The 10,140-nt window shown below is 38.7% G+C and overlaps 1 protein-coding gene across 1 annotated transcript; it reads left to right on the forward strand.

Annotated features, from left to right (window-relative positions):
- Positions 1–331: 331 nt before the first annotated feature.
- On the forward strand, positions 332–1,264 carry LOC142446827 (olfactory receptor 51L1-like). The gene has a single exon (XM_075548564.1). It carries the CDS (start codon positions 332–334, stop codon positions 1,262–1,264), a length of 933 nt encoding a protein of 310 aa, XP_075404679.1.
- The last annotated feature ends 8,876 nt before the right edge of the window (positions 1,265–10,140 follow it).

Raw genomic sequence — 10,140 nt, forward strand, 5'->3', positions numbered from 1 at the left:
ACCAAAGTCTAACATTTAATGTAAGCTTTATATACTTTGCTATGTCAAAGTTTCCTAATGGCAGAAAGCTTCTATATGACTCAAACTTTGATAAGGAAACAAACTGATTTTATGTAGTGTCTAGAATAAACTCATGAATATAGAATTATTCATGACAAAGATACTGGTGATGGCGCATTAATGAAGACTCTATCACTCTAGGGAGAAGCACCTATTGACCACTGTGCTGCATATTGCTGATTGGAAAGGGAAATGGTACTGTATTCTGAACTAGGGTCTCTTATTGTGGAGAAAAAGTGACTCTTCACCACAGACCTAGCAATTAAGCATCATGGTCTTCCTCAACAGCAGTAACTTCAGACCCTTTCTTCTGACTGGTTTCCCTGGCTTGGAGGCTTCACATCCCAAGATCTCTATTTTGTTTTGTGTCCTGTATCTAATTGCCCTTCTGGGTAACAGTGCTATCTTAGTAGTTATTTGGGTAGAACAGACACTTCATGCACCCATGTACCTTTTTCTTTCCATGCTGGCTGCAAGTGACCTGGGACTGTGTGCTACCACCCTGCCTACTCTGCTCAAGCTTTTCTGGTTCAATGCTCCTGAAATTGAGTTTGATGCCTGTCTCACCCAGATGTTCTTCATCCATGTTTTCTCCCTAATGGAATCAGGCATCCTACTTACTATGGCCTTTGACCGATATGTGGCTATCTCCAACCCACTCAGGTACACAACTATTTTGACCAATGCCACCATTGTCAAGATCGGCATAGGGCTTTTCGTACGGGCCGTGGCTGTCATCCTCCCTGGGCCCATTCTTATTAAACGGCTGATGTTTTGTAAGCCCAATGTGCTCTCTCACTCATACTGTCTGCACCCTGACATCATCAAGCTTTCCTGTTCTGACCACCGTATCAATAGCATCTATGGCCTCATAATAATTATCATTACCTTTGGACTGGACTCTGTATTAATCCTCCTCTCTTATTTGAAGATCCTGATCACTGTGCTAGGCATTGCCTCCCAGGAAGAACAATCCAAGGCCCTCAATACTTGTGTTTCCCATGTCTGTGCCGTGTTGCTGGTGTATGTCCCAATGCTTGGAGTATCCATTATCCACCGCTTTGGGAAGCATGTTCCAGCTGTGGTTCACATTATTATGGGCTATGTGTATTTATTAGTTCCTCCTGTTCTCAACCCAATTGTATACTGCATTAAGACACGGGAGATACGTATCCGTATTTTAGGAAATCTACTGAAAATGTAATAGAAAATACTTAAGTACCATTTCCATAGTTCTGAAATCATCCATATATATATGAAGTCTTTCTATATTCACAATACTAGTGTGCATATATATGTACCTTTTATTATTCTGGGAGTGCTCAAAGACAACACTACCTTATAACTTGAATAAATATTTTTACCAATAAAGACTGAATTCTCAGTAATGTATGCATTTAGAAAGCAGCTAATATCAGTAGTGAAACCATATTATTAAAATGATGAGTGATGAAACAATGATTATTTTGAAACAATGGATATATCAGATGATCAGATGATTTCTAAATAGAACTAAAGGCATTCACCATAAAATATATATAACTTCAAGTCACATAGTTCACAATTTCACTTCTGATGAATGTTTTACAAATATTGTTCTGCTAGCTTTTTTCTATTCTACTTACTAATTTTTTTCAACTTTGCTATATTTGATCTCAGTTTTACGTTTCTTTTCCACTTTATTATTTTAACATCTATCTGATGTCATTGTTTTGCCATTTACAGATAGGGTTTTACACATAAAATTCAAAAGAAAACAAGAACAAAAACTATAAAACTTGTTAACATTGAAGTTTAGTTGGAATTCTGACACACTCTGTTGTAATAGTAAGTATGTACTTACTATTCAACACATTTTGCTTACTTATGAAATTATTTCACTACTGATAATAAAAGTGGATTGTGGCTGTTGGAGAGTTTTACCCTGGAATGTTTGGTTGAGGACAGATACATTTTTAAATTAAGGTAGTATGTCCTATGGAAGCTTTCATCCTTGATGTCAGTATGGTAATATACACAGAAATAGCAGCAATGATTCAGGTGAGTTGTTTTTAGCATTTCCAGGCACTTGTGAAAAATTAGTTGGATTTTAAGTGAAGGAATAAACTTTCTAGAAGTTGTATCGGATTTTCCATATTCTTCACTCTCCAGCTCTACGGGAAGGTCCTGGAGAAAGGTCCTCATCTCTTCTGCTATTTACTGGTTCATTAGAGATCTCTATGTGATTTGACACAAATCTCTCTCTATTTCTGTTTTCTCATATTTCAATTCAATTGTTTAATATTTCTTACATATTAAAAGATTCAATTCAATTTCTCATTTCAATTGCCGTATATTTCTTACATATTAAAAGGGATTTACTGAAGATATATGCTAATAACCTCACCTCATTAGCCTCACAAGGACAACCCACTCCCAAATGGGATTATAACAGGCATAGAGGTAAAGAATTGAAACACCTGTAATGGTGTACAAAATTCAATCCATACAGTTTCACTCTTTGATCCCCTAAATTCATGCCTACCTCATGCAAAAGTCATCATGATGTCACAGAAGACTTGCGTCATCATAAACAGCACACCCTCATCTTTTGAATCATCTAAATTCGAAATGGATGGCTTCAGGTGTCCTCCATCTCAAGGCAAAATCTCTCTTTACCTTATCTTGCTGCTGCTACGTGCCATCGAGTTGGCTCACAGTGACCCTATGGACAAGAGAGTGAAGCGATTGGCTGTTCCTGTACCATCATCACAATTGTTCTTAATTGTGAGCCCATTGTTAAAGCCAATGTGTCCCTCCATCTTTTTGAAGGCTTTTCACTTGGTTTGCTGCCCTTCTACTGGTCTCTACTGAAACATGTCCAATGTACATACGATGAGGTTTCACTATCTTTGCCTCTAGGGATCATTCTAGCTGGACTTCTTCCAATACAATCTGTTAGTTCTTTTGGCAATCCGTGGTACTTTCAATAGTCTTTTCGCTCACCATGATTCAAATGTATCCATTCTTCTTTATTCTTCTTTTTCATTGTCCAACTTCCATATGAACATGAGATGAACAAAAATACTATGGCTTGGGTGAGGTTCACCTTAGTCCTCAGAAAAATAACCTTGTTTTTTAACACTTTAAACAGGTCTTGTGCATCAGGTTTATCCACTGTAATGTAATTTGATATCTTGACTCTTTCCCTGTGCAAGGACTCCATTTATTATGATGTTATCTATTGCTCCTGTTTTGAAGATGTGGGTCTTCTTTTCCGTGAATCTTAAGTTATGAATCTGTTTAATCTGATCTAAAATTTATCTATTTGTAAATTACAATGGTAGAACAAGAACAAGGTACATATTTCCATTAGAAAATTCAAAAGATTTCAAGGAAAGAAGAGATAACTGCAAGAGCAAGTCCAAACACATCAGGTATCTGCTGAGTAAAATCACAAAATGGCAGAATACTATGAGGACACTATTATAAGAAAGAAATTAAAACAATCAAACAAAAACAAGATAAAGACTTTTATAGCAAGAAAAGTTTGGAAATTACCAAAGAGAAAAGGGAAATGGAGGGAAGATCAAGTGTGGGCTAGGCTGTTGAATGTTAACTTAAGTGAAATTGAAGACAGTAGAAGAAAAATCAAAGAGTAGATAAGGGTAAATGATTGGGGAGTTGGGTTGGTGGTTTAAATTTTTGAATACAAAATTGATGGTCTAAAAGGTAAACCCTACATAATTTATAGTAAAAATTATTATAAAAGAAAATCATGTTAGGTCTCAAATCATGAAAATAATTATATGCTATCTGGAGGAGGGTTTGTTCTCCAGATTCTAGGCATTGGCTGTGCCTCCTAAATTCTGTGTGAAGGCCTTTCAGTCTTGAACTATAGCCCCACCTTCTTGACTTACATATGGAAATGATGCTTACTCCAATTTGAGAGTAGCTATTCTTCAAGTTCATGAAGGGTGGTCCTAGCCCTATCTATGGCCAAGGGGTTCTGTTCTTCTGCCCCATGGAAATGGAACTCCCACCCTATGCCTCAGTTTTGAGTAATCGCTTCATTCTTCAATTACACCTTAAAGTCTGCCTTTTATTACAGAAATCATTTGGTTACGATTCAATTCTTTGAAACTTATAAGGTTCTGATCACAAATTTTGAGATACAGGATATTTTGACCTCACCCTTTGAAACTCAGAAGACCATCTCTCTCATAATCTTTCTATCTTTCCATGATGATCTACAAGTTACTCCAGGGCTGGCCCTTTTCTTTTGGGGGAGGACAGCAGTTTTAGTCCCTTTGATGTGTTTCCTGACTATAGAATCCCAAGAGGGTGACAGCCTCCTTTCCTACTTTTTAATAAAATTTAATTTAATTTTTAAAAATTAATTTTATTACAGGTTCATACAACTTATCACAATCCATGAATACATCAATTGTGTAAAGCACATTTGTACATTCATTGCCCTAATCATTCTCAAAACATTTGCTCTACATGTAAGCCCCTGGCATCAGCCCCTAATTTTCGCCCATCCGTCCCCACTCCCTCCTGCCTCATGAATGCTTGATAATTTTATAAATTATTATTTTATCATATCTTACAGTGTTCTGTATGTGTCTAAACTGATAGGTTTCTGCTCTGGTATTTGGTTAAATACATTAGTTCCCAGGCTTAACATCTTTATCAAAAGATTTTGAAGCCAAAACTAGGTGAAATTTCTAGGACTCAACTTTTATTATACACAATTCATTCTTAATCCATCTATTTTTGCTCACATTTTATAAGGAGAAAACAAAAGTTTAAGTTTTGATAAGAAATATTACCAACATATATGCAGTTTCATCACTTAGAATTTCATTTTCCATCATTTTAATATAATTAAGACAAATCATCATTATTTTCTCCATTGTCCAACAAACTGTTCATTCTTTTCTTTTAAAACCTCAACAGAAGTCATTTACTATTCGTATTTATAGAAACATCAATGTATGGTGACTTGTAAGGGTTGATAGTATGAAGGATGGTGAAGTTGCTCACTAATCCAAGCAGGCAGAGACAAAAAAAAAGACATGATGATAAAGTGATATGTTTTCACCACCATGAATTGTAGTTAGGTAGAAGCAAACTGATGATCCAACACCAGAATTAATGTCTCCTATGAAGCAGCCACAGATAGCCATTTTCCTACCTTAAAATGGCATAATCCTAGAAAGAAAAACCTACAAAGTCCTAAAAATATAGAATGCAGAGAAACAGAAATTCATATTTCTTATATTATCTTTTAACACTTATTATTTGAACAATAGTATTTTTCAAGTCCTTTAAAACTACCCAGAAAAATCCTTTTTAACATATTATTGTTTAAGCCTTTGGGTCATTTTTTAATTAAATGGTCATATATGCCAATCTGTTATGCTATTGCATATTGCCTTGAATTCTATCTATGATATTTTTCTATATTTTCTGATAATATCTTCATATGTTTGGGTTGTTTCTATGCCTAGTGTAAGCTGTGAATTAATGATTAGTTTCCCAGATCCTGAAATTTTTACATTAAGCATTCACTTTACTATTGTATGAACACTCAATGGAAGCATTTTTTAAATATCATGATAAATTATGAATGAATATTTTTAAAAGAGTATATAAATGGGGAGTATGGTTAACAGTGAAAGATGGAGAAGTCAATCCTACAACTGATTTAGATGGAAATCAGATATCCAAAAGAATCCAAGAGTATTTACTTCATTCACCAACTCTTGGTTTATTTTGGAAATGGGTTCTATTATATATTTTTTGTAAAGATTCATTAGTTTGTATCTACACTACAAGTTCAGAGTCTTAGAGACTAAAATTTTTGTATGGATATGGTTTACTGTGGGCCACACTTGTCTTAGACATCCTGGAGTTTCCTTTTTGTTGAAAATGGAAGTCATATTTGGTTGCTGTCATTCCCATCCATGGGCACAAACTCAAGTCATCTATGAAGAATATAGAAAAATGTCAGCAATCTCTCCATTTGCTATTAGAATAAGGCTGCTCACTTTTTCCTTCCCCTTTATCCTTCTTCCTTCCAGAGGTCCATTATCCTAATATTCCCCCTCCACCATTCTGCCACTTTCTTTGTTCTAGTTCCTTCATTCACAATATTTGTGCATTTCCATTTCAAAGGCTATCGGCACATATCCCACAATATGATATAGATAATTGCATTCGATTTGTATAAAATATTGTCAACAGTACATTTTAAATTTGAACTATTTACAAAATGCTGATAAGTGCCCAAAGGAGTGCCCCATTCTGCAAGGCAACCTGCTGCCTAATGGTTCTCATGGTTACATATTTCTTGGGTAGGAAATTCTCTGCTCTTTCTCCTTGCTGCTGCCTATGCCAACACTACTTCTTCATCACTACTTTGATCTTGGAGATAAAGGGACACTTTTCACTTGTGCCTCCTCTTTCTTGATGGTCATGAGACACATGGTTCTGCCTTCCAAGTAAGCTCATTTCATACACACTAGTATGGGAAAACGGAACATCTCCACATTAGAGTTTCATACACTCTCTTTGCCGGCTTTCCCCTAATCAGTTGGTTGTATAAAAAAGACAATGGCTAAAATAGCTATACAAAGTTAATTTAACTTCATGTCCAATAGTTAGAAACATTAATGGTTGTCCACATATTTTTATTTTACAGTAAAAAACAAACAAAAGCCAAAACCCTCACTGTTATGAAGTCAATTCTGATTCTTATTAACTCTAAAGGACAGATTGTAAATATCCCTGAGAGAGTCTAAGACTGTACTCCTTACAGTAATAGAAAGCCTCATCTTTCTCTTGAGGAGCAACTGATATTTTTGAACTGGTGATCGTGTCATTTGCAGCCCAATTCATAGCCCAGTACACAAAATAGTACCAATCAAATAGATTTGACAATACATGCAACAAATCACATATGAATCCTGCTTCCTGGTTCATTAATCGTATGAAGATATAAGATAAATATTCTTGACAAACATAAAAGCTAAACAGAGGAATATTATAGGCAAACCAAATTTAACACTTTGTGATTTAATTGGAAAGAACTCTAAGGCAAAGGAACATAAGCATTACATTAAAGTCATAAAGAGAGATACAAGATAGCACCCAGGTAGATTCACTCGCCCAGAGCTCCTGTTGCCAGACCAGAAAATTAAGAGGTAAGGAGACAGATTGGGAAACTGAGTGCTAAAAATAGAATTAGGGTACTAGGGTCTGGCCTAGAACCCTTTTTAAAAATTTTTACTCACCAGGTGAATCAAGAACAAACACTGAAATGCTCTTGGTGCATTGTGCTGAACTGCAAGCTCGGCTGGACCCGAGCCCCTCCTTGCATCCTAGCCCCAGAGCAAGCATCGATTACCCCAGACTGCTGCCTAAAAGTGGTCATAATTTCAGGCTCAAAGACAGCCTCTGAAAGCTAGCCACAAAACTCCACAACAGACTTCCTCATCCTGCTAGGTACCCGGTGCTTGCAGTCTAGGGGTTGGCACAGGAAGCCATAGATTGTCAGCTATTGAAGAGCTGTTGGGGTATTTACCTGTGTCAGATCGCAGTTGAGAATATCACAAACAGATAGTGGATAGCTGGAAGGGCAGATTCAGTTCCAGTTGACTGGGAGGAAAAAAAACCCACTCTGATAAGCTAGTATTCCTCCTCTGGGGGACAGTGTGAGAGCCCCCAAATCGGGGCATCCCACAAGTCCAGTATAAAAGGAGAATAAATATTTTCTTGGTAAAAACTTTCCATCCCAGGCTGTGACCATTGTTTAACTCCGAGGCAAACCTGCAGAACACTGCTTTAGCATTAATTAGCATAACATGTAGCAAGAGCTAAGGAATTCCAGAAATAATCTCCAGAACATAGTAATCTCAAGAACATAGCCCAGAGGCTTTCACCAAAACAAAGAGCCATTGGGGTAACATCAGACTCAGAACACCGTTTCACAGAAGCTAAACAGAGTCCTTAGCCATGTGGGGAATTCAGTGTCAGTTGGCCAGGCATTTTTTTGTCTGAGCACCTGGGGCTCTCGTTAGTCTCAGCACAAACTAGGGAAACTCTGCATGCCTAATGGGGTGAGCTACTGTCCATTCTTGGTAACCCTACATGCAACTTGGGAAATCATGCACAACCTTGAGAGTGCTTCTCATGGATGGGGTCCCTTGCTTGTCCCCCGCAGCCCTACACATGGCTAAGGGAACTTCCTCCCGCCTTCTGAAGTGCTGCATGTGGCACAAGGCAGTTACACTAGTCAGCTCCAGTGCTCCACACCGCTACAGGAACCTCTGCCTGAACCCTGCTCTGACCTTGCCTATGAGGGAAATTCTGCCCAGCAGTTGTGGGACTCTACACCAAAGCAGGCACACTCAAACCACCACCTTGGGGCAGGGTTGTAACCCTTCCAGCCCCACAGTCAGGCAATCAGGGCTCAGCTATCCTTACTTTATATTCATTTTATTCTCTCCTCTCTTTTGCACCATAGTCAGTCACAGTGGGCCCCGTCTTTTTCATTTGTTCTTTTCTCTTCTTTCTTTATCTTCGTCTCTCCCTCCTTTTCCTTTCACATAGCAGTGCTGGCTTCTGGCCCGCTACCCTAGGTCTAGGTCAACTCTGCCCACCCAGTGGCGGTGCTTCAAATGGCACGAGTCAGCTATACCAGCCCTCTCCAGTGTTTCATGCTGAAGAAAACTCCACTTGGCCTCCATGATGATCTTGCCACCTAGGGCAATTCTAACCCAGCACCATGAGGCTCCACACCAAAAGAGGCACATATACATTGAGCAGGATTTAAACACCCCCAGCCACACAACCAGATGATCAGGACTTGGATATCTATTTCTATTTGGTTTCTTCTGTTTCTTCATCTATCTCTTCTCTCTTTCCAGTCACTGTTTCAGCAGACTCTGTTTTGTTTGTTCGTCTTTTTTGTTTATTTGCTTTTATTTTTGTCTTTGTTTTTTTCCTTTTTCTCACTTTTCTTCTCTTCCCATTCTCTTTCTTTTCACACACCACTACCTGCCTTCAGGCCACTCCCCTCTGACTAGGGAAATCCTGACTGCCTAACTGGGGAAATCATGTCCATCCCCCACTGCACCCAAGTAGTGGGGGTTCTCCCCTTCAAATGGTTGGAGAACTCCCACTAGGTCCCCAAGGCCCTAGAAGTGATTGGGGGTGCTCCTGCATACCCTTTGTAGTGCTCCACATTGTGTTGGGAACATCTGCCCAACCTCTGTGGGGATCTCTCAGATTAGGGTAATTCCACCAGCAATCCATGGTCCTCTACACAAATGCGGGTATACCCACCCACCCTCTATAGCACTATTGTTGCAGCACACACCAACAGACACATTCAAAGAAGCACTAAGGCCCCATGGGCCACACCACCAGAGCTTCCAGGGAGATGAGCCAGTGAAGCACCATTCTTACAGACCAACAAACACCTGACCAGCATTCAGTGAGAGAACCATCCAACTCAGACACCAAATAGCAGAATACTGGAGGTGACGGTAAGAGTGCAACCACAGGAAGATAAAGCAGTAGCCCAACCACCAAGTGCAGTTAGCCCCAGGTAGTTTGAAGAAGCACTCATACAAGTTTCCCAAAGAGAGAGCCCAGTGCTCTTTGACTCTCTGGAAGTTGGCAGCAGCCTCCTCTAAAACAAAACACATACAGCAACCAGCCCCAAGAGCTTAAATCAAAAAGGAGAAACTGAAGACAATGTGTGAAGAGACATCATGAACCTAATGACATGCATAGAAGCAGACATTGACATATTACAGAAAGAAATCTGCAGAATGATGCTTGGAGTAATACAGGATATGAAGGAAGCAATACAGAAAAAAAGATGAAGTTATAGATGAGATTAAGGCCATGCACCAAAGGGAAATTACAAGACCTAAGGGATTAAATAACAAAATACGATAGCAAGCTAACAGACCTTGCCAAAAGACTTGAAGAGGCAGAGAATAGCATCATTTACCTAGAGCAGCTGTTCTCAAGCTGTGGGTCACAAACCTTTTTGGGGGGTGAATGCCCATTTCACAGAGGTTA

The sequence above is a fragment of the Tenrec ecaudatus genome, chromosome 4 (assembly GCF_050624435.1).
Source record: "Tenrec ecaudatus isolate mTenEca1 chromosome 4, mTenEca1.hap1, whole genome shotgun sequence".
In the NCBI taxonomy this organism is placed as follows: Eukaryota; Metazoa; Chordata; class Mammalia; order Afrosoricida; family Tenrecidae; genus Tenrec; species Tenrec ecaudatus.